At 39.6% G+C, this 25,642-nt stretch overlaps 1 protein-coding gene across 25 annotated transcripts in view; it reads left to right on the top strand.

The window, feature by feature from the left end:
* Positions 1-23,942, top strand: part of Tasp1 (taspase, threonine aspartase 1) — a 233,369-nt gene extending 209,427 nt beyond the window's left edge. For 19 of the 25 annotated variants that reach the window (XR_003953733.1, XR_866347.3, XR_866346.3 and 16 more), the window contains one exon: positions 22,974-23,941. Coding sequence is in view for 17 of the 25 variants with exons in the window: in XM_017319311.1 (XP_017174800.1) it covers positions 22,974-23,066 (93 nt within the window). In the remaining 8 variants the exon portion in view is untranslated. Of the gene's footprint in view, positions 1-22,973 lie in introns of all 25 variants that reach the window. The other 6 variants (NR_110352.1, NR_110351.1, NR_110350.1 and 3 more) reach the window with 1 other exon arrangement.
* The last annotated feature ends 1,700 nt before the right edge of the window (positions 23,943-25,642 follow it).

The following is a 25,642-nucleotide window of genomic DNA, read 5'->3' as shown; positions in this document are numbered from 1 at the left end:
AAAGCTGATAAGCTATCCACGATGGATGAACCACGAGGAAGGCTGAAAAAGATAAAGAAAACTGAATCAATGTAGAATTAACCCCTAGGCTGTATCTGCATCCTTCATAACAGTAATGCCTGACATGCTTGTGGACCTGTCATGCTATCTTGTCCTCTGCTGTGCCCTGTCATGTGTCTACATGGGCGTTGCCTCTGTGTGCCTCAGCAGTCATATCATCATCCAGGTGCCAATTCTTGAGCTGCTGAGTCTCCTTGAACTTGTAGTGCTTGATTTTGAGAGTAAAAATCATGACTTGTAGATTTATTTGTCTCATGTTCCTGTCCATAAAAGTGGCATTAAAGTACCTTAGCTGCAAAGTAATGAAGTTGGGAAGCCTCCTTTTTAAAAGACAAGTATCTACTTTACATATTTGGAAACAGCAAGTAAAGGAACTTCTGATACCTGTTCTCTAATACACATTGAGTGGTTTTAAAATCAGAGAGTAAGTGAACTAAAGAATAGTCATACATCACAATGGCATTTTGGACAGCAACAATCCATGTATTTGGCAGTGGTCACATCAGATCTCACTGCCTAGTGAAGTCTTACATGTGATGAGCACTCAGATAAAATGACCCTAGCGCCTGATTTCTCAGGAAGAATGTTCCTAGTTAACACACGGCTGTAGTTGATTGTTCATTTCTCATGCACTATTCATCCGTACGTATGTATGTTTAGTTAATCAGTAGGCTCACAGAATGTCTATGAATGTAGTAAACAAGGACATTTTCACACAGAGGTTGACTGGTATTTGTGAACTATTCTTACTAAGCTTCCTGCTCCCCTGCTGTCTCACCTTAGTGAGATAAAACTTGTTTGTTCTGCCAGGAGACCTAGTTATAGATTTCTTTGCTTTATAATCTATCACAAAGGGAGTTGTAGTTGTGCACTTTAAACCTAATTGGCATGTTTGGAGCAGCACTTACAGGCTTTTCCATGGTAGTTGAAACATTGATATCTGTGTCACCCAGCTTGGCAGCCAGAGCGACATGCTAAAAGTCACTGCATATTTGAAATGTGACTACTAGAACTGAAGAGCTGAATTTTGAGCTTTCCCTAATTTTTTAATAGCCTAATGTGGCTAGTAGCTACTATATTGCGCATCATCGGTTTTAATAAACGAGTAGAAAATTGTTCTTCATGTATTTTCAGAACATTCTCTTTTTGTGTATGACTGTAGTTCCTAAACAAGAAGCAAACCCAATAAGCCATGGAGTTCCTTGTAGCCATTTAACCCTTCTCTTACACTTTACATACGTTCTTGAACAAAGATCGTGTTTGAAGAAAAGATCATGGTACGTGTAGCAGTGAGGCCAGTGGTGTACCAAGGCCCTTGAGTGGAAGGCCGGCTCTCTGCTGGTGGTCTGTAGAAGATGCCAGCCATTTAACATGATGCACACATAGCAAGGAAAGGACAGAAACTTTCGGTGGATCTAGAGCTGCTTGGCCTTTGGTTGTGCTGCTTGTCGTGTGCATGTGTGTCTCTCTGTGTCTGTGTGTGTCTGTGTGTCTTTGTGATTTTCATATTATCTATAAATTCTCCAGCTGACAATGTAGAGGTAGAATGGATTGGGCCAGCAGGTATAGCTGCTCCTTTTGTCTCATTTGTAAATTATATTTTTGACCATTTTCATTCCTCCCCCCCTTCTCCTTTCTTTACTATTTGAACTATTGTTTATAAATGCTTTGCAGAAAAATGAAACAAAGCAATAAAACACCACTGTTCAAAACATTAACAACATATAAAAAAACCCACAAAACTGTTCTTTTGTCATAAATATGGAGCTTATTGTTATGCAACAAAAATTATAGATGAGATTCTTGGTTCAAAAGAAAAAAAAAGGACTTTAGCAGCATATGTATTTCAGCAAATAAGGGTGGCAGCCTTTGGCCTACCTGGTGACCTCACCCAGGGTAACTGGCTTCTGTCAAGAATTGTATAATGACCTAGCTGTTAATGAAAAGATCCTCTCCATAATTCAGAGAGGCATGGTAGTGAGATGAGTAAGAGCAGCTTTTAAAAGTGTAAATTTTATTTAAAATTGTATCTTAATCAAAAATAAGTTTTATTTTTCAAAAATTACCCTCCTTTTCCTTGTTACCAAACATGGGACCTGAAGACATTTGAATGTTTTACATAAGGCTCTGCTTAATTTAAGTTAAAGCTCTTCCCAAAGTCATGCTGCCCAGAAAAAGGCAAGGAATAATTAATGGTTGTGATCAGAATCATAGATAATTTGATCAAAGGTGGGCTTTTAATACAAGTTTCTGTTTTCTTTTTAAAATAATATTTTCTAAAAGATAAAGAAAAGAACATTGTATCATTTAATTTATAACACTCTTCTCTGACATAAACTAGATTTCTTTTTATGGGATAATATTAAAGCATTGATATTAGTTGGGTTTAAAAATTATATTGCCTATTTTCTATAGTGACTGGGCAGTTAATGAACAGTTTTTCATAAACACTCAGTGCACATAGTCTAGTGCAATAAAACATATTTAAGCTGGCATGGAATTGATTCAGGCACATAACTCTCACCTTAAATGAATTAGGTTTCTTTCATATATAGAGGTTAGTTTTTATAACAATATAAATTCTGTTATAAAATTTATTCTTGAGGAATAGGCTACTTTACAGTTTTAATATATCTCTAGAGATTTACTGTTAGTTGTGGAAAAAATAGTAATAATGAAGAAAACAGGGAACCCCACAACCGTGTATTCAGAATTAGGAACATCATCAAGGAATAGGTAGACAGTGTGTCTCTGAGTGTGGCAGCCTGAGAGGGACACAGTGTTGCTTGTATAGTATTCCGTCTGAAACTGTACAACATGGATTTGATGTCTGGGAAACAGACAAGGCAGGGATGAAGAGCATGTGGGGAAGAAAGTAAAAGGGACCGGAACTACATCCTGCTGCCAAGTGCCATAAACAAGACGGGCGTGGAAGTGCTCCAGACTGAAGACTACCAAAGACATGTTACCAGGAAGTGTTCTAACTCACCTTACAGTGGCTTTCATATTAGAGCAAAATGTTGTAATACGTTTTAGGTCAATTTGCAAAATTGACATATAGCTAGCAAAAAGAATGCATTGTTAAATTCACTAATATTGCTATCTATGGTATGATTAATAGGAAACTATCCATATTTTTAGGCAACATACACTGAATTATCTAGGCAAGTAGATCCCTGTGTGTATAATCTTAGTCTTTCAGGAAAGTAGTATGTGAATGAATGTGTGAATAGAAAATTACCAAGTACATGGAACAAAATGTTGACAACAGGCAAACCTTTGTAAGTGTTTTATGATACTTAAACTCTCCTGAAATCTTGTTATTTTAAGGTAAAATGCCTCAAAATATATCACCTGCATATAACACAGATCTGATCATGTGTGAGCCTTGCACTTTAGTTACACAGTTCAAGGCTATTAGCCTTGGTTTATAACCAGCCCAATGGGATGGATGCTTACAGTCCTCCATACTGCTGCCTTTTCTCATTTTCTGGCTAGAGCTCTGAAAGGTGAGACTGTCATTATTGACATGCCTCACATTAGAGTATCTTCTGGAATATTACCCAGCTTTTCTGTTTAAACTTTAGCTACTTAGGAATTATTTACTTGTAATATCCTCTGCCCTGTGTGTCAAACTGTGTTCAGGTTTTGACCGGTGTTGCTTGTATCATTATTTTCCTTGGATTAGGCAGTGATCTCTTGAATATGACCCCTAACACACACACAATAAAAGAGAGAACAAATTACCATCAGTATTAAAAACCTTTACTGCAAAGGTGTTGTCAAAACAAGTGCAAACAGTCTACAGAAGTAGGAAACCGCGTTCACTAACCCTGCCATTGGTGACCGACTTGTGTCAGGTTAGAATAAAACATTAAATTCTTACAATTCAATAAAATATAAGTAAACATTTTTCCAATGAAGATATACAATCGGCAACTAAGTGTATGGGAATATGCTTACTGTCTCCTCATCAGGGAACTGCAAATCAAGATCACAGTTTGATTTCCACCCACTTCTTATCTAACGTGCTGTCTGTAGAAAAGAAGAATGACAGTGTTTGTAGGGAAAAGTAGAACTTCCTTGTACTGCTGGTAGGAGTGTGGGAACGATCTGTCCCTCTTGGAAAATCGGTGTGATAGTTTCTCAGGAAGTTTAACAGAATCTCTACATTAAGCAGCAGGTTTCCCTCCTAGGTATTATTCATAGTTACAAAGTAGGAACAATTTAATGCCCCTCAGCTGATGGATGGATAAGCAAATATGACGTATTTGTACAAGGAATTTTTTTGTAACAACAAGAAGAATGAAGTTCTGCAGGAATATAGCACCAATGACTCTAAGTACAAGAAGCCAGGTGAAAAAGACCAGACGTTGCATGTTTCCATTTGCAATAAATGTCTGGAATTGGAAAACCCATAGAAACAAATGTAAGACGTTAGTGGTTGTGCGGGCTGAGGAGAGGGAATGTGGATATGGAGTTTGTTTTTAAGGACATGAAAATGTTCTGGAATTATAAAGTTGTCCAGCTTTACAAACACACTGCAAACCACTGGATTGAACATTTATTTAAAATGGTGGATTTTATGGTATATGTGTTTTTCCATAAAGCTATAAAAATATCAACCAGTGTAATTATAGCATTATCAAAATAAAGGAGAAGAAATATATGTTCATCCTGATACCACACAATCCATTCATTTTCCACTTATTATAAACCCCATCAAAGTACCAGATAATGGAAGAACTTCCTTAGATTTAGGGAAAAAAAAAACAACAACAACACCCCTATAGCTAAAAATCAGGAAGACTTTTTAATCCTGTGAACGCACAAAAGACAGATCTGCTTTCTTGATTTTCATTTCTTATGTGAAGTATTTTCCTGAAATCCCGATCAGTACAGTAAGGCAGGAAAAAGAAAGCAGAGGCAGAAGTTGGAAAAGAATTCTTTAAACTTGTATTTTCACATGATCTGGAGTGAATAAAAAAATATTCTAGAACTATTCACTTAAAACTATAAAACCGGCCTCAGATGAACCTCAACGAGAAATATATATGTGTTCTTGAAAATGTTATATAATTTTTATTTCGAGACAGGGTTTCTCTGTATAGCTCTGGCTGTCCTGGAACTAACCATTCTTTCCAAATTTATCTGTAGACTTACAGCATTTGGAACCGTTGTTGTTGTTGTTGTTGTTACTGTTGTTGTTTTGTGTTTTTGAAGAAAAAAAGTGATAAAATAGTTTTAAATTTTGTCTAGGAGCCCCACAATCATAGTGCCCAGTTATCACAAATTATGGCCAAAATGTCCCCTTTAGGACTGAGCGCTCTTCAGTCTTTTATTCTCTGCACTTGGACCACCTATCTCTGTATTCATCACAGTCTATTGAAAAGTGAAGTTTCCCTGATAAGGGTTGAGTCTTTGGGTATAAGAATAAGTATTAGGGATACCAAGACATCATTTCTTTGTTCAGTTAATGGTACCAGACATGAGTTCCTTCTATTGGATTGGACCTTAAGTCCAATCAGAGAGTGGTTCATTACTCCAATAACATTCATGCTACTGTTTCAACAACGTGCACACCACACCAGGCCACTTGCTATCATAATCCCCAGGTGCGCTGGGTGAGACTTTCCTACTTTATTCCTCTGGTAGCCTGCAGAGCACCTTCTACCTCTATGAAAGGTAGCCAGTAGTGATGAGATTTCCTGTTTAATACCAGTTTCTCTATGTTTTCTTACTAATGGCAATACGCTGGGTGTTTGGGAATTCATAGTATCCAGATGGCTAATAAATTGAGAAGATTTTACCCATGGCTAACTATGTATCCTTGTTATAGGACAGCACCATGTAACCATTTTAAAACACACACACACATACACTATATGTATATATAGTCTAAGAATATTGAACACTTAAAACATCTTTCACAAATATTTCTTTTTTTTTTTCGTTTGAGGGCCCTCTGGTTCCATAGCCCCACTTATTAAAATTGGTCAGTTTGATGTTTAGTTTTTTGTTTCTAGCTGTTTGTACAGTCTAGACGCTAATCCTCTGTCAGATGCATAGTTGATAAGGATTTTTTCCTAGTTCATAGGTTGCCTCCATGCTTAATTTAACTTTTCAAATAATATGAAAAATAAATTGGAACACTTCCCAAAATACAAATGAGAACTTAGACATTCGATATCATAATAAAATACTAGCTTTAAAATGAGAAAAATGGTGCAGATTATTCGTGGATCCCAACCACATGCTTTGGTCAGCTTTTTCCAAACTTTTTTTTCTATGAATTCTATAATGTTTCATCATACATTAGATTTTAAAATGTTATCCTTTTACTTTTTCAAGCTTTACCAATATCCAACTTTTGCTGTAACTTTTTATCCTTGAGACCCCTCACAGGTGTGTACAGTCAAATATGATTGTATCTAAACCCCTTTCCCTCTCTAGCTCCAGCACAGCTCCCTAGTTCCTTGCCAACTTCATGTCCTTTTCATTCTATCCCACCTGTTTATTACTTGTTTGTTTATTTTGAGACGATCCTTTTGCATCAGCCTCCCAAGGAGCTGGTATTACTGTCCTGAGCTGCCAGGCCGTGCTTTTCCTTTTCTGTACACCGATGTGTAGGGCTATCCACTAGAACATGGGAAATTACCAATACCTATTCCCTAGAAAAAGATTGCTTTCCCTCCCCTGCAGCTATCGATTGCCAATATCTCCTCAGGAAGGGATGAGGCCAGGGGGGTACCTTTCCTTCAGCTGTAGTGAGATTTGGGCTAGGTTTGTCTCATGTAGGTCTTGTGCAGGTAACCACAACTACTTTGAATTTATCAGTAGCCATTTCCTGTCCAGAAAACAGTATTTCATAGCACTCCTCCAGCTCCGAAATTCATTCAGGCTCCTTTTCCCATGATGTTCCCTGAGCCTTGGTGGGGGGAGAGGTGTGCCGATAAGAATTCCCATTTAAGGCTGAACACTCAATTTCTTATTCTCAGTATTTGGGCCATATATGCATCTCTGCATTGAGTGCTGCCCACTGTAAGAAGAAGCCTTTAACCAAGGTTGAGAGCAGCTCAGCTATATGGGTATAAAAAACTAGTATTTCGAAGATAACTTGGTGACATGACTATTGAACAAAACAACAGTAGCAGATTTTACCCTAGGGCCTATTTCCTTCCTGGCCAAGGACTTTTGCCTAAGATTACTGTCCCAGGCATGGGATTCTCTCTTGTGAATCAGGGCTCACATCCAGTCAGAAAGCTAATACTCGTACCAATAGTAGTGCCACTGTTACATGGGTAGGCACATCTTGCCTGGCAATCTGATATTGTAGCATCCAGGGCATAGTGTTGATTGAGTCAGCCCATTGCTGTCTTCAGTCTGTACAGCACCTTTGGGCATTAATGAAAGCTAGGCTATGTGGAGGAAGTTTTCAGTGAATTTGATACTGACTTCTCTGTGTTCTACAACCAGAGCGTGTGGTGTCTTCAGCAGAGTCTTTCCCCATGCTTGTGGTGGACAGCAGTGCAGTGGCAGTTGCCTATGTAACTGGAGAGCCCTGGGGCCTCTCTGACTCATAACTGGTAGGGAGGTAGCTGATGCCTTGCACTGTGTTTTTTACTCAATAACATGTGTTTTCTGGAAAAGGCATTATTCACTCATTATTAAACCACTAAAAACAATTTTTTCTAGTAAAATATTATAAACTTTCCCTATTTTCATGGGTTTTTTTTCAACCTGTTTAGGAATGGAAAGAATTTCTCAGGAAGAGGTTTTAATTTATGGAAATGATTTTTTCAGAATTGGATGAGAATCAATGAAATAATAATCTCATCTATTCTTAATTCTCTAACCTTTTAAAAACATTTATAAGGTTATTTAGTATATAAATGATGTAATGAGTATTTCCTGCTGTTAAGGGTAAAAGTACAGTAAAGGACTTTATTGCAACAAGGGAACTTACATTCAGAAATTTTATTTAAAGATCACAAAGAATATAGACTAGGAAACTGAGTTAAAATGATAGATTATTATGTTTGGGGGTACTTTGTCTTTTGTTCTTTTTATTTACTTTATAGTATTGATAGTGATTGCATATATAAATCTTTTTCCTCCCTGTGGATGCAGAGCCTTAGACATGATATAGGCAAGCAGTCTACCCCAAGCCCTGAACCCAGCCTCATAAATCTTGGTTGCCATTAGTTTTCTCTGGACTCATAAAATCGTCCTAAATAAAGTTTACAAAACATGAGTAAGTCTTTCTTTTGCCAAGTATAAACCCTCAGAAAGCTAAGTAAATTCTCTTCTACATCTTAAAAACAGGGGGTGGGGGTGGGGCACTATACTGTATAATCAAGCTAGATACAAAAAATGGTACTTGGTGACTTTTTCCATTTATGTGAAATACTGAAAGTTAAAACAGGGATAAAATCTAAAACACTAAAAAACAGGGCCTGAGGGAATTTGAGGGTGATAGTAGGAATGTTCCATGCATAAAGTTTTTTATTTATGCTTTGGTTTTGTGGGTACACAAGCTATTAGAGGTCATTCAATCCTTTACTTAGCATCTATGCATCTTATGCCGTGTAAATTATACCTTCCTGTTTTAAAAATATGAATAAATAGGAGTACTATATTAAGATTGACATTAGTTAGACTTGGGTTTCTATATGATCCTGTGTCTATAATATAGGAGAGGTTACCATTGTGATCCCCAATGTCTGACTGTCTTTTTGTCTGTCTGTTTGTCTGCTGTCTCTCTCTGTCCATCCTAAGTCTCACTAGATAGCCCAGGCTGGCCTAGATCTCATTATTCTTCTGTCTCAGTCTCCTTAGTAGGTTTGTGCCACTGTTTTGTATATCCAAAAGAATATTCTGAGAGCCATGGTTTTGGTTTTGAAAGTATGAGCAAAATAAATGAATAAATACTTGGTAGCTGATAGAGAGAAACAGGGAACAGCAAAACATCTTCAAGTTAGGCACTCAGAATACTCAGCAGGGATGACTGGGCTAGCCCCATTGAGAGCGCAAACAAAAGGTCAACAGGTAATATCAAATCTGAGGGCTTACAAACATTTAGCACAAATAGACTTGGTCAGCTGGAGTTCCTTAATTGAGTTCCTAGTGGAACACAGCATTCCCTCCTACAAGGCTCTAAAAAGGTCAAATAGGGTGGACAGGCTCCGCAAGTTGGGCACTTGCAGATAGATAGCCAGCAGAAACCAACAGAGAAAGTCCTGAAATAATATAATATTAGATGGGCAGGGCAGAGCAGACCTCTTGTGAGCCTCTGCCTTTCCTTCCCTGGTATGTGCACTTTTGCATCATGGGATGCACAGCAGTCACCATTATTTGAGCAGTTTGCCTTCTTGTTCCATGTGTGTGTGCGTGCGCATGCGTGTGTGCATGTGTGTGCGTGTGTGTGCGCGTGTGTGTGTATGTGTGTAATACTATAAACAGTTTGTTGTTTTCCCTCTCCCTATTACAGAGACAGGAGACCAGCCTGACTCAGAACAAGGGTTTGAGAGGACACTCAGCACAAACAAGCTTGAGTCTGAAGTAGGAGGCCCAGGCCTGCTTTTGAGAACCAGCTTCTCAGTAGTCTCAAATAGCACATGACGATTCACCAATATCAATGACATTACAGTTTACCATGCCCTGCTCCGAAATTCCTTAAAGAGAGGGGATACTAGTGCTTTGATTCTGAGAAGTAGGTAGAGCGTGTAAGTGTAATTTATGTAATAGATGTGACATTGCTTATGATGGATTGTAGTGCATAGTGGTAAAGGCCAGAGAGGGTACTGAGGGTCACTTAGAAGCATCTCATTTTGCAGTCCTGAGGTCTCTTCTGCACTGTAACTGTTTACAGAGGTTTCATTTGTCTTGATCATTAATTAGTTATACTTCTTGAATTTTAGCCCTAGTAGAGACTGTAGATTGACCTTTAAAATGTTACTAGCTTGTATATATAAGTGGGCTAACATATAAATTCAGCGATTTCAGGGAAAGAAAAAAAAATGTTAGTTTGCTACAAGGGTGGATAACACTGTACTCAATCCTGTAGTTCAGACCAGTGTACTAGTGATGGAAGCCTCTCACTCAAAGTGATGTCTGACTAGGTGTTTTGGGCAACTGTAAGACCATAAGACCAATTGACAGTGCCATTGTTGTTGTTGTTGTTGTTGTGGTGGTGGTGGTGGTTTTTAATGAATGATTCTGAAGGCCAAGCAGTAGAGGTGCTACTAAGCCTAATGATGAGTTCAGTTCCTGGAAACCACATGATGAAAGAAGAAAAACACTTGTGCAGGTTGTCTTTTGACCTTCAAGTGCACATCACAGCATGCATGCTAGATAGATGTGCGAAAAAATGATATACCTATGGTGTTTCTGTTAGGGTCACCTAATTAAATAATGTTGAAGAAATGGAGGGGGAGCATTTCTTACTGGCTGTGTTTGAATTTCTCTTGGTGACTACAACAAACAGTCTACCTGGACTCTGCCTAATGTTGGCTAGACAAGCATCTATGAGCTGTGCTAAGTGAAACAATCTTTCTTTCTTTCTTCCTTTCTCCCTTTCTTTCTTTCTTTCTTTCTTTCTTTCTTTCTTTCTTTCTTTCTTTCTTTCTTTCTTTCTTTCTTTCTTTCTTTCTTATTAGATATCTTCTCTATTTACATTTCAAGTGTTATCTTTTCTGGTTTCCCCTGTGAAAACTCCCTATTCCATCTCCCATCCCCCTGCTTCTCTGAGGGTGTTCCCCCACCCACCCACCCACTCCTGCTTCCCTGTCCTACTGTTCCCCTACACTGGGGCATCTAGTCTTCAAAGGTCCAAGGGCCTCTTCTCCCATTGATGTCCGACAAGGCCATCCTCTGCTACATACTCAACTGGAGCCATGGGTCCCTCCATGTGTACTCTTCAGTTGGTGGTTTAGTTCATGGGAGCTTGGGGTGGGGTGGGTCTGGTTGATTGATATTGTTGTTCCTTCTATGGGGCTGCATACCCCTTCAGCTCCTTCAGACCTTTCTCTAACTCCTCCTTTGGAGACACTGTGCTCAGTCCAGTGGTTGGCTGGGAGCATAAGTGAATGTTTCTTAATAGATGCTTTGGTGGCTGGTGTCATTTGTCAGCAGATTGATTTGTTGAACCAATGGGTATGTATTATGTTTATTTATTGTATCATATTTTAGATGTAGAATTACCAAGAGCAACCTAATTGTAAGTATGAGTTAGGGCAGGCTAGATGTAAACTTACATTGGTGATATAGTATTGATAATACTTAACAACTTGAAGATATTTCAAGATGGTAGGCTAGGTGCAACCCAAGCTATGCACTAAAAACATCCCAAAAAATTAAAATTGTCAAGAGTTCTTATCGACCATGAGGAAAGGTAGTTATTCAGTGATTTTGCTTGTATCTTTTACATTGGCTAAGATTTTCAAATATAGGAAAGTGTGGCGTTTTTTTTTTTTTTTTCCCACATGGTCTTCAGCTTCCAGATCCTATTGGCTCTATTTAGAAAGTACTTTAGACAAATAAAAAAGATTGCAGAATTCAGTACATGAAATAAAGAACTTTGTTCTACCTCAAGTTAATTTCTAAATATAGTTGGTAGTTTTATTTTTGCCTAATTAGTCTTACACCATCAGTTTTCTCCAAATGATTCATCTGAAATTTTTATTTATTATTCATAGGTGTTGGGTTTTTTGTTTGTGTGTATGTGCATATGTGCATGGAGTCCCAGATTTTTTTCATGGTTTGTTCTGGGATTTATAAGTTTAATGTTTGTTTTGACGGAATGATCCTCCACCTTGTCCGTGAGACAGCAGATTCTCTGCTTTACTTGATTCAACTACAATGTGTTACACTTACTCCCCCAACCCCTAGGGGTTTTTGGGGGGGAGGGAGTTGTCTTGTTTTATTTTGTTTGAGTTATATTTCATTTTGTCTCTTCTTTAGAGATCTTATTTCATTTCTTAATTCCACTTTCATGTCTTGAATTGTTTTCATTATTTCATTGAGTTGTTTATACAGTCATAATCCTCCTTTAGGGATTTGTTCATATCCTCTTTTGAGTTCCTTGAACATACTATAATTACTATCTTAAAATAATTGCCCTTTGCATTAGTTAAGTTGCATTTCTCAGGGAATACTACATGGGGTGCTAATTTTTATAGGAAAAAAATATTTGGCCTCTCCCCCATTGATGACCAACTAGGCCATCCTCTGCTACATATGCAGCTAGAGCCATGAGTCCCACCATGTGTTTTCTTTGGTTGGTTGTTTAGTCCCTGGGAGCTCTTGGGATACTGGTTGGTTCATCTTATTGTCCCTCCTTTGGGGCTGCAAACCCCTTCAGCTCCTTGGGTACTTTCTCTAGCTCCTTCATTGGGGACTCTGTGCTCCATCCACTGGATGGCTGTGAGCATCCACTTCTGTTATTTGTCAGGCACTGGCAGAGTCTCTCAGGATACAGCTATATCAGGCTCCTGTCAGCAAGCCCTTGTTGGCACCAACAATAGTGTCTGGGTTTGGTGGTTGTATATGAGATGGATCCCCAGGTGGGGCAGTCTATGGATAGTCGTTCCTTCACACTTGGCTATTCATGTTTGTTTTATGATGGGACATTAGTATCTGGAATAAGGTTGTTGATAATAATTTCTGTTTTGTTTTCTGGTCTTCCTCTTGAGTGGTTGTTTAGATTCTTGTTTGCTCTTACCCCAATTTGTCAGGTTGTAATCTAGCTGAATGATGCTTGGTTTTCAGTCTTGAAGCCACTCAGTGCTAGTGGGTGAATGGGGTATGAGCAGTGCTCTCAGCTCTGTTAGGGATAGTTGCAAATTCTTCTTCTTCTTTTTTCCTTATTTAATATTTTTTATTAGGTATTTAGCTCATTTACATTTCCAATGCTATCCCAAAAGTCCCCCATACCCCCCCCCACTCCCCTACCCACCCACTCCCACTCTTTGGCCCTGGCGTTCCCCTGTACTGGAGCATATAAAGTTTGTGTGTCCAATGGGCCTCTCTTTCCAGTGATGGCCGACTAGGCCATCTTTTGATACATATGCAGCTAGAGACAAGAGCTCCGGGGTACTGGTTAGTTCATATTGTTGTTCCACCTATAGGGTTTCAGATCCCTTTAGCTCCTTGGGTACTTTCTCTAGCTCCTCCATTGGGGGCGCTGTGATCCATCCAATAGCTGACTGTGAGCATCCACTTCTGTGTTTGCTAGGCCCCGGCATAGTCTCACAAGAGACAGCTATATCAGGGTCCTTTCAGCAAAATCTTGCTAGTGTATGCAATGGTGTCAGCGTTTGGATGCTGATTATGGGGTGGATCCCTGGATATGGCAGTCTCTAGATGGTCCATCCTTTTGTCTCTGCTCCAAACTTTGTCTCTGTAACTCCTTGCGTGGGTGTTTTGTTGCAACTTCTGAGCCTAGGAATTAATCTGCTTGAGGCTTAAAAGATTCTCTCTGCTGATCCTGAGAAGTACGTAGGCAGTTTGTCAGGCTCCGCTGTTCGTCCTTGGACAGCAAGGATTGGGGTTCTTAGTCATGCTGCACATGGAGCTGGTGCTGTGGTTCCTGTTGGGCTTCAGGGAAATCCTGTTCCCAATCTGAGTGTAGGATGTATTGTCTGATAGACAAGCAGCGGTAGGTGCCAGTGGACTCTATTGTTCTGGTGCTGGCTGTTGGATTGGGGGATTGATACGCAGGGAAATGGACTACTGTATGTTTTAATTCCAGTATTACTCATTTAAAAGTACAGGTTGTGAGTGGATGAAGGGAGGCGACTAGGAGGGAGGATGAGGAAGAAGAGGGAACTGGAATAGGATGAGTATAAAGTGCGTGAGTGAAAGAAAGGAACCAACACTATGCACAGTGAACACATGCCACAACAAGGGACTTCTAGAGGATGCCAGGATGCCAACACCACCCTACAAAGGTTGTTGAAAAGAGATATTTGACTGCTGCCTTTACTGTGGAAAAGATGAGCCAGAACCTCACCTTTACAAACCCAAGAGGAGCCTCCAACATCTATGCAAGAGCTGGGGTTAATTGTAATCTATAGGGTGGGCTTTCTTACTAACACAGTACCTCCTGACCCCCAGAGAAGATATGTCTGAGATTCCAAGTCCCTTACTAAGGTATCGGCTGCAGAGTGATGCAGCTCTCTAGAGACTCTAGAGCTCGCACTTTTAACCACTTAGTTATTATAGGTAATTAAACTAGACGTGTGTATTTGTCATATACTAGGGAAATGAAGAAGAGTTCACAACAGACTCTTGAGATATTGTTGCCAGTGCCAGAAAACAGAACAAAGTTAGGTACAGAGAGAAGAGCGGTCACCTCTACTCAGCCCTATGGGGAAATTTCAGTTCACTCCATTTGTGCTGAGGAATAGAGGAAGAACACAGTCACATCCTCCAGTGACATCAACATAAGCCATCCTGCCACATAATGAGAAGATGAGAGGGTGTCCAGCCCTGATCCCGAGTGAGTCGCAGAACTTCAGATAGCTACTCTGCTACTCCAGGTTCAGTGCCCTTAACACCCAACTTTTATGTCTTTCTGCCCAGTTGTAGAATATTTAGAATATAAACTGATTTTCAAATTTTAAAATTCATTAAAAATTTGTTCCTCTTTAAATATTTGGGGGAAAAAAGAATAAAGTGTATTTTAATCCCAGCACTTGGGAGGCAGAGGCAGGCAGATTTCTGAGTTCGAGGCCAACCTGGTCTACAGAGTGAGTTCCAGGACAGCCAGGTGTTATAGACAAACCCTGTCTTCAAAACAAAACAAAACAAAACAGAATGAAGGGCCAGTGAGATGGCTCAGCACTGTCCACCAGGCTTTATGCCCCAGTTTGGTTTCCGAGGTCCCACATGGTGAGAAGAGAGAACCATTCCTGCAGCTTACCTCTGACCTCGACATCCACACAACAGCATGTGTTTATGCACGCATGAGTGCTCATACACATGCATATTACAGAGAGACACACTGAATATGTAAATGTAATAGAAACATTAATTAGAATAAAGACTGTAAAAGATCTCAAGACCTCCATCCCTACCATCAGTGTGACGTGAAGTGTCCATCTCCACATAGCCTGTCTGCTGTCCCCACTGACTACTCCTGTCTGCACTGCCTGAGGCAGGAACAGCTTTGTTTCTCTGTGTCAGTGCAAGGCTACGTTCCAGGGTAGACCACACACCGATGATGCACTGCAGGTAGTGGTCGGTCCTAAGATTACTCTTAAAGTGTCCCTTCCCAAGGAAGGAAAACAAACTTTAAGAACCTATTGGGATTGTAGTTAGTTCTTAGTGGGGCTAATAAAAAAAAAAATCTATAAAGTGGGTTCAAAGAGTTTCCATTGACACAAAACATGTAGTTTAGATAAATGGGATTTTAAAATTGTTTTAAATAACATTTACAAGAACATCCTAATGTATGCCAGATTCAGAAAGGATCCTCAATACTGTTAAGTCAGTTTAAAAAAATTGTTTAACCTGTAAGAATGTTAAATCCCAGAGAACTAGTAACTCGACATTATCTAACCTACCAACAGTGACTCATCCCTAGTTCTCTGGGTCTCAGAATCATTCTAACTTAGTTAAGATTTGTGGCAGTAGCTTTTCTAAGCAAGTCCTATTGTAAAGCTTTTGAGCATATGCCAATTCAGTGAAAGGTGTGCCTCTAACAGAGCTAGATTTAGAACCCTTTGGGCTAGGGCATTTCAGGGGTAAAAAGGCCTAAATTTGGAGTTCAGACACACTCACTCATGACTCAGTTTTTCCACTTCCTCTCTGACCATAAGCAAACCACAGTTCCATTCTGTCTTGTTCATTTCTCTATTTTTTTCCCCTTGGGGAAAAAAAAAGGTGTTGCATACATCTTACTGCCGGTAGTAGTATTTTAAGATTTCATTGATTCAGAAGCACCCTGGACACTACAATATTATGTAATTATAGGGATCTCTTATTTCTAGTAAGATTTCCCAAGGGACTGGTTTCTACATCCTATAAAGATAAATTGCCCTAGAGTAAGGCCTGTGTGTGTTTCATTCCTCTGCCCCCTATTAAGAGTACAGAGTAAATATTTGGTAAATGGTAGAGAGTTTTTATCACCAGTAACAAAGGAGTATTCATGATGAATCTCCATGTGACTGGCATAGAAGGAGTTTACTGGAGAGGTTGCCACATTTTGTGGGCCACCTCGCAGGATTTTCAAGTGAAAACACGGGGGAATTCCTGTGTGATGTTGCCTCTGACTAAAGTGTAATGTCAGCAGGCATGGTCACAGAAGAAACCAGAGCAGCCGTGGGGCTGGGGCCACACTCTGTTCTCATCGGGCAGCATTTTCATCTTATTTTAAGATTCTGTGGACAGGATTTTATACAGGAGAACAATAGAACGTTTTGCCCTCTCTGAAGCCCTGTGTCAGTGACTGACAATGGCTAATAATGACATTGGCCATGACGCTGTCTCTGTGTTTCATCTACATATGCCCATGCGTCTTTTATGCTGTGGATACTTTGCATGTGGAAAATGAGGTAGGGAGGACATGCAGCAAAATGGCAAACCTATGGCATTCATGCCTCATTTTGTTAGTGTTTCTGACTTGTTAGATTGAGCTTAGCAATAATATCTTCTGGCCACTGCAGCCTACTTTTATTATTATATAATTATTATTATATTAATTATTATATTATTATTATTTTGCTTTTAATTTAAGGAAATGATAGGATTTTTATTCATTAATAAGACAAATAAAATCTAAATGAAGTTAGTATCATAAGGTGTTAAAACCCTGGGTCCTGGGGCTGGAGGAATTGCTCAGTGGTTAAGAACACTGGTTGTTCCTCCTGAGCACCCGAGTTCAGTTCCCGGCATACACATCGCAGCTCACAGCAATCTAAACCTCTGTTCCTAGGTGATCCAATGCCCTCTTCTGGCTTCCATGGGCATCAGACATGCACATGGTACATAAACATACATGCAGACAAAATAAAATAAGAAGAAGAAAAATCTAAGTGCTGTAGGGATCATCACCCAGTTCTTACTTTACATTGTTTGGTATCTGTCCTCAAACAGGTTCTGAGTCAACAAGTAAATACCTTCATCTTTCAACCTGCAGATCCTGGCTTCTTATTCTCTAAGATCTACACACCATTTTAGATTGCATTAAAAAGGTCAATATGCAGCTGTCATCTAGTAGTGTACATCTGCTTTCATGATGAGGTCTGATGTCTAAACTATTTTTAGTTAACTACATTCTGAGGTTTAATGCTGCACATAAAGAATGCTTAGAAAATACTTACTCACAAGTCACGTATCCTTGAAAGAAATGGGCAGAACTTCTGGGAAACCAATAGGGGTGGTAGTGTCTCTTGATTCAACTCATTAAGAGACAAGGGGAAAAACGAAGACCACAATAGAGGCATGTTAACAAAAGCTAACCAGACACAACTTCCCCACACCCTTCTTTCAGTAGGTGCTTTTAAAATGTCTATCATGGTTTTGCCAGCAAAAGAATACAGAGAGTGACTGTTACTGGGTCAAGTATGTATGTATTGACTATTCAGGGCCTGGAGACATGAATCAACAGGTAAAGGTACTTGTCACACAAGACTGGCACCCTGAATTCAATCCCCAGAGCCACGTTAGGGTGGATAAGCAGGATGAGTACAAAAGTTGCCCTCTGACCTCCCTCCATATGTGTGCTGTGGCTCACCTCATCCTCCCCACACCAACAGTACTTTATTACTGTTGTTATTATTTTTAAAATGTGACTTCATTAAGGATATAAAGTTTGTTTAGCCTGGAGAACAGTTTCAATGAACCAAATTTATGTTGCCCAAGTAGCAGAGTAGAAAACATAGAAGAGAAGCTTAACTTGTGTTTAAATGAGTTGTTATTCTATAAACATACATATTGTTCCAGGTTATATTTTGAAAGTTAATGTGGCCCTATCATTATATGAGGAAAAATAGAAGTTCTTGGACTTGACAATTTAAAAATAAAGCAGATTTAACAAGACATGACAAAGTGGTAGAGGAAGGGAATATCTTTATCTCCAGAAGGACGTGGTAATGAAAAAGTGGGCTTGTCAACTACCCACATCTTAGCAAGCTAGAATACTGCATTCCAGAAGAAAAACACATGCAAACTAGTTTGTCTTGGTGTTTTCCAAATGTCTCCTGCTGTTGAATTCATGTGTATTTAACAGCAGTAACAACCCAACAGATGCATGAGGCATACAGCCTCTACTTGATCATGACTTTGGTTACCAGTGCCTCTAGTCCTCTGTGGAACACCTAGGTCCAAGAGAGGACAACTAAAAAAATAAAGGGATAGATGAAGTCAGATGATACTAGTTCCGTATTTCATATCAATCTTGGGAAATATATTTAATTTTTATTGAGAGTCTGCAACTTCAGTATCATAATTATTTCATTTATATAACATCCTCAAAATAAAGCATTCTTATTACTGTAATCAAACCCATTAAAATATAAAACTTAGGAAGTTTTAAATATAAAATTTGCAATTATCATTCAAGCACCCTTGCCTCCTGTGCCCTCCGCTCACCGTTTGTTAAAGCATTCTTTATTCACTTAACATATACTGAGCTCCTGTTTGATGCAGGCTATCCTTCAGGTGCCAATGAGGAAACAGTGTACAGGCTGACAAGCTCCCTGTCCTCATAGGGCTTACATTCCAGGAGACACGGGTGCTGATTGAATAAGCAATTACAGATTGGCTACGTGATGGTAAGGCTGTATGCACTACTGAAGCAGAACTCAGTATGGGTGGCCTGGATGAACTTTCTAGAGAAGGTAGCTTTTGAGCAAAGATCTGGAAGAAATGAGCAAGAAGTGTACACCAATGGGAGAAGGAAAAACGTAGCAGTGAGAAAAACGCACCGTCCTGATGCAGGCATCTGCTGTGTGGTTGAGGGGCAGCAAGAAGGCAAGTGGACAGGGAGAGGAATAGGGAAAAAGAGCGAGCAGACGACACGAGCTTAGAGTGAGTGGAGACTGAAACCTAGGGCGCATGGCTGGCTTTAACCTTGTCATTTCGAAGTCTTTCTAGACTATAGTCTGATTTCTGTCTCCCAGAATTTGTACTTTTGTATTGGTTGGTCACTTCTGTTCATTTATTATGATTGTCTTCTGTCTTTTCAGCAATGTTCTGTGCTGTGAGAAGATAGTTTGTCAGAAACCACTCACTTTCTTTCTGTGGCATCTAAGTCTGATGAGTTGATTGTTTAGCACATTTTTCAAGTACTATTTCCCAACTCTTGGTTATATGATAGTTTTTAAATTATGCTATATATTTTGAGCTAGGCTGTGTGTTTGTTAAAACAGTAATATTTAGTAGTTATTGAGACATGTTTTCTTTGTATTTACTGTCTCATATAGTCCTTATCAGCTTTATGGTAAATGTTACTTTCATATTCATCATTGTGGAAACCTAAAGAAGTTAAATAAACCCACAGAGTTCACATAGTAAGTTCAGAGTCCTGGATTGTATAGCTAAGATAGCAGAAGCTGCTATAAAAAGCAAATCTCCAAGGGCATAATGACTTAAACATAATAGAAATGCATCTCTTATTCATAGAAGATGAGACATTGAGGTTTCTGATTGCCAGACTGCTCCCCTCCAAGTACTGATACGGAACTCCCAGACCCCTGGCTTCACAAACTCCAAGATCATCCAAAGCTGATAGAGACTAGGGAACAAGAAGATCTTCGCCAAGCCTTGTGATGATACATTTCAAACAGTCCACTGACCTTTCTGTTATGTAGCCATGCCTCACTGCCAAGGAGGCTGGTTCACCCAGAAGAAAAAGATACAGCCAAGAACCCAAGGCATTCGGAATCGTCACACAGCCTTATGATGCCTGTGTAGATTTTTGTGCACTTATTTAGTGAGCGAGTGGGGGGTGCATATACTTTGTGGTTGGAAATGCTAGTTTGTGAGTTTCTCCACTGCCAGCTATGTTCCCTGTATCCCTTTTGTCTACTTGTAAATGTCTGCCTCACTTTAACTATGGTGTCTTAAATTTTCTCCAATAAAAAGGAAACGAAGACCAAGCCCCAGAATTGCAAAAGCAGTGAGCAAAGTATCTCTGAGGGGTCATTTTTATTGTGTCAGCCTAGGTATGTTTCTGCCTCCACCAAAGCAGGGCAATGACTTAATAGTCACCTCTGACTATTATGGAGGACCTCAAGTCTAAAAGTGGAAACGCAGTTGTGTCTGGAGAGGCAGAGAATCAAAACATAATGACTAAATAAAGGCTTTGTGACTTTTAAAATTAAATCATGTGTTTAAAATTAAACCATGTGTTTGTAGCTTTCCTAGAAACTACAAAAGTTCAGGCACCAAGGTGTTCTTAAAAGATTTTAAAGTCAGGTTTTTTTTTAAGATTAGATATCAAGTAATTAAATTGTTTTGTTTAAAACATAACTCTGGAATCCTGGTGCTGAATGTATTTGGACTTGTAAGAGCTACAATCCTGAGCATATTAGCTTTGAACAGTCAGTCAGCTTATCTACAAGTCAGACAAGTTGCTCCTCAACAGCAAGGTTCTGTCTGTTGCTAGGGCTTTTTCAAGGAACACTGTAGCTGTACAGTCACAATGCCAATATCATTTAAAATAATTCTTGTAATAGCAAAATCTGCCTAGACTAAGTAGTGATTTACGCAAGAGAACTGTGAAAAGTTCACTCTTAAAATCAAGTTTTCTAGTTTAACTACTTTATCTAGTTGAGTATTTCTATTATGTACAAGTAGCTCAGTTTATACAAATCTAACTCTGTATTTGCATTTTGCTTATGCACTATTATTGAACATCTCCAGAGCTTTTTCCTCCTATTCCCTTTAACCTTCCTAACTTTCCTTGATACTTTGTGGCTTAAATCAGCTTGTTTATGTGTTCTGCTGTAGTAAACTTCATTTAGGGGTGGTAGCATTACAGGGTCCCTGGACTGGCCATGTTTGAAGCCAAAAAGATACTTCAAGTCCCACAATGTCCAAGGTGCAGTATTTTGCTCCTTCCAGTTCAGGATCTTTATCGTAGTTAACAGGAAATCTGTTCCTTAAAGACTTAACATTCTGAGTTCAACTTGTAGGCTGCTTGGCTGTATTGTTGTTCTTTAATGTCATCAATTAATTTATTCACTTTAGCCTCTGAAGCCCAATATCTCAGTGACTTTTGTGTGATTCTCTTGGAAGTCTGAATACAGATTTTCCTGTAAGCCCCTCTATTTAAACTAACCTCAAAACATTGCACTCTGTTTATAAGGAGATAGTAGAGATCTATTTCTCTTATAAAGATGTTCATCATAAATTAGTTCCTTGTTAGTTAGTCTTAGTTAGAATTCCTGTTACTTTAGTGAAACTCCATGACCGAAACCAAGTGTTTGTGGGGAAAGGTTTACGTGGCTTACACGTCCATATCAGTTACCATCAAAGGAAGTCAGGGCAGGAAGCAGGAAGCAGGAGCTGATGGGGAGCCCAACAGAGAGGTTCTGCTTCCTGGCTTACTCATCACACTGCTCAGTCTGCCTTCCTATAGAAACCAGGAATATTAGCTCAGGGATGACACCACCCACTATGGGCTGGGCCTGGCCACATCAGTCACTAATTTTAAAAATGCCTTACAGCCCGATCTTATAGAAGCATTGTCTCAATCGAGGCTCAACCCTTTCAGATGTCTGTAGTCTGTGTTAGGCATAAAACTAACCAGTTTTACAATTACTCTGGCCAAGTAGAAAACTATCATTTCTGCACTCTCTCTGTTCTCTCTCTCTCTTTCCCAACTGCCCCCGCCCCGTGTGTAAATATTGTTGTTGGGTTTTTTTGTTTTTGTTTTGTTTTTTTGTTTTTTTTTTTCGAGACGGGGTTTTTCGTGTAGCCCTGACTGTCCTGGAACTCACTCTGTAAACCAGGCTGGCCTCGAACTCAGAAACCTGCCTGCCTCTACCTCCCGATTGCTGCATACATAGAATACATAACATAGAGTTTACCCTGTAAATCAGTTTTAAATGGCTCTGAGGCACTGAGTAATCTACATTGTTAGGAACTTATTGCTACACCCATCTCCAGAACTTTTTCATCTTCCCAAACTGGAAGCCTAGATCTATTACACATTATTCCACCCCAACTGTATTCCCTCCCCTCAGCCTCTGACAGCTACTATCCTAACTACTGATATGAATTTGATTATAGGTACCACAACGTAAGTAGATCCTACTATCTTAGCTCTTTGATATCTGGCTTATTTTACTTAAGTTAATGTTGTCAAGGTTTATTCATGTTCTTCATGGCCCTGCTTTTTAATGATGAGTAATATTCTATCATGTGCACATTCCACACTGTTCGTCCAGTGATAGACATTTGGCCTATTTCCCTCTTGTGGATGTTGTGGGCAGTGATACTATGAAGATTGAACATTAATTTACACACATTGCTTAGAGCTATCTCCCTTCAGTTTGTGGAGTGGGGTTTATATATCTGAAGTTGGGGTTGTTAGATCATTTCTGTCTTTAAGTTTCTAGAAACCTAGCACAGTTATGTTTCTGCTTGATGCCTAGCCCTTGTGGCTACCTGCCTGTGTTGGTGACAGGTAGGTGGTAATAGGAATTAGAGAGGAGTAGCACTGTTGACGTGTTGGTGTCTCTGTCACCCCTGCATGCCTACGTACTGGTGCTGTACTTGCATGTGGCAGATGCGCAGTAAACATCCCTGAGCCATTTAAACAAACAGGGGATGACACTCCTCAGTGTTGCCACCCTTACTGCTGGGGGACACTCAGAAAAACAGCAAAGACATGGCATTCTGAGTGGGCTTCACATTAGGGACTTTGCCAGCACCTCTGACACTCTCTTTCTCTTCCTTTGCAGACTCACATTTCACGACTCCCTCCTGGTGCTGTGGCAGGACAGTCTGTTGCCATCGAAGGTGGGGTTTGCCGCCTGGAGAGCCCCGTGAACTGACTCCAGGCTGAATATGAAGTGTCTGAGAGGCATTTCAGAGCCTGAGCTTTGGGCTGTTTAATTGAAGTTGGGTGTTTTAATCTTCTTGTTTTGTAATTTTTATTGCAACCTCGGGCACTGCTTGGGACACAAGTGCTGCTATACTTAGTGCTGGTTGACACTCGAGTCTTAGATGGGTGAGCGGAAGTCTGTGTGGGTGTGTATCCGTGTGCAGTGTGTGCGCTTGCTTCCCCCGGATGGGATGAGTTCTCCTTAAGTGCAACCTATGAATGAGAATGATGGAATCTTTACAAAATGTGTGCTTTAACTGTTTACAAGGAAACCTAAAGTTGTAGAAAACTTTTATTTCTTCAAGAGGTACCAACTATGGTTGATACAATGTGTCTGAACTGAAGAGTGAATCTGCTTGTTTAAACAACTTGACCTTGATTGTAGTCCATTTAATAACAGTAATCAGTAATATGGTGTCAGTTTAAGTGGATGGTGTGGTAACTTAAACTCTTGTTCTCATCCCTCAGACAGGGCATTTTTCCTTGAACACAGAATGGTTTCAGTGAAACCATTCTAGCAGAGAATTAAAGTCAGAACGTTTTAAAGTAATGGTCTTATTGGTGAAGTTTGTGCTTCTTTCCTGAGCTATTTGAAGCTTAAGTATTGCATAGCTTTGCGCCGTGTGTACTATATTATGAAAGAATATGTAAAGAAAGTGTTCAGTAACACACAGTTTTAATTTGTGTATAATGGAATGTTATTTACAATGTAACACTGTAAATAAGAAAGCAAAAGTTTATGGGAAAATTCAATATTATCTTTGTTTCTTGTTTAAATATATTTTTAAGATAAAGGTACAAAAATAAAAGAAGCCTATTACTGGGTATGGTGTGTGACTGCTTGTCTCTGACTAATCTTTTGAATCCTAGACTGGTGACCTGTGTATATTTCCTTCACAGAAAACTTCAATAATTCTATCATTGCCTGTCTTGCTAGTGTAGCTCCACGAACCTACAGTCAACACTAGCAAGAGGGAAGGCACTCAAGGTGACTGAAGTCTCAGTATAGAAGCACCTACAGTTTCCACTGCAACTTGATATGAATAACAAGGAGAACGAGCAGGGACCCTCTGCTTTGAAAAGTTGTAGTGGCAGCTGAAAGCTTAATGTGGTGGTTGATAAATTGTTCCTAAATGTTATATTTAGGGATTCTGGAGCCACATAAGAAAACCCAGACTTTCCTTTTAATTTTTTTTTTTTTTTAGATGTAAGAAGTGGTTATCAAGAAGATACTAAAGATAGACTCGCTCAGGGGGAGGAAGTTTCCCTGCAACATATAATCATGGCTCTGGGCGGGAACTGATAAAGCCTCAGATGAAATTATATACTTGACATGGATGTATGGCCAAATTATAAAGGAAAGACAACCAAAATGAAGAGGGTGTAAATATGAATGATTTGAGAGTTGCTGATTTATATTCCTTGTACAGGCAATTACATTTGTCTCGCTATGGTCTCGTAGACAGGTTGGTGCCATAGTATCTGTTTCTCATTCTTAATGAGACTGAGAACTTAGGAAGAGATGGACTGGCTGCTAGGGAGCTTTGGTTTCAAATGCTTTCAAAGACCCGTTACCTGTTGGCAGGAATTTCTCCCCCCTGTAGCTGGATTGGATCACATAAAACTATTAGGACATTTGGAGTCTGAAAATCATCTGACCTATTTCACCAGGAACTCCATTTCTTTCATCCCACTCCCTCCTGACTGACTCTAGTCATATTTAAAAGTCTGAGTTTGTTTAAGACCCCTTCTGTGGAGAGTTTAAAACCTGGTCAGCAAAATAGGCTACCACACCTCTCAGAACGGTCTGTCAAGACTGTTCTCCAGTATTCTAAATGCTTCTTAAGAGATACTGTGGAGTCGGAAGCAGGAAAAGCGCTATGCAGAATCATGGAGCTAAAAAGAATTGTGTTTCTAAATTCATTCATTGTACGGTCATGCTCAGGCTTAGGGACTGAATCCAAAACGTATCAACAGATGTAAAGACGTTGTCACCCAAAACAGGACAGGTGGAAGCAGATAAGAGAATAACTGTATTCTCCAGCCCCAGGCTCTCAGACTGTGTTTTAAGAAGTCCACTTTTAATGTGGATGGCCTCAATTACATGTCTGCTTTCAGTCTTTAGGAGTCAAGATTTAGATGCTTTAGTCTCCTAATATGATAAAACCTTGCCCAGATTTCTTAAGACCATCACTGTAACTCGGCTCTGAGTTTGAAAGTGGGACATCTAGAGGGCTTGGTGAGAGCTAGGCTATTATTACCTTTTCTCTCTGGCAGATGGTGCACTGTGCTCTCCAGGACAGTGCTGACCATGTGACTTGCTCAGTCATGCTTGTCTCCTCGGCGGGTCTGCCTGTGACAGACCCTGTTCCTTCTTATATATTGATCTCTACTTTTAAATGTGAATTTGACCTAGTACCTGCTTATATGCTCACTGGAATTGTATCCGCCATATGCATAAATAAGTTCCAGATGTTATTTTATAGTGTTCCTTTAGGAGCAAAGACAGTTTTGGTTGATAAATAT

This window comes from Mus musculus, chromosome 2 (assembly GCF_000001635.26).
Source record: "Mus musculus strain C57BL/6J chromosome 2, GRCm38.p6 C57BL/6J".
Taxonomy (NCBI): Eukaryota; Metazoa; Chordata; class Mammalia; order Rodentia; family Muridae; genus Mus; species Mus musculus.
The sequence above is the reverse complement of the archived record's forward strand: the minus strand, read 5'-3'. Positions and strand labels throughout refer to the sequence as shown.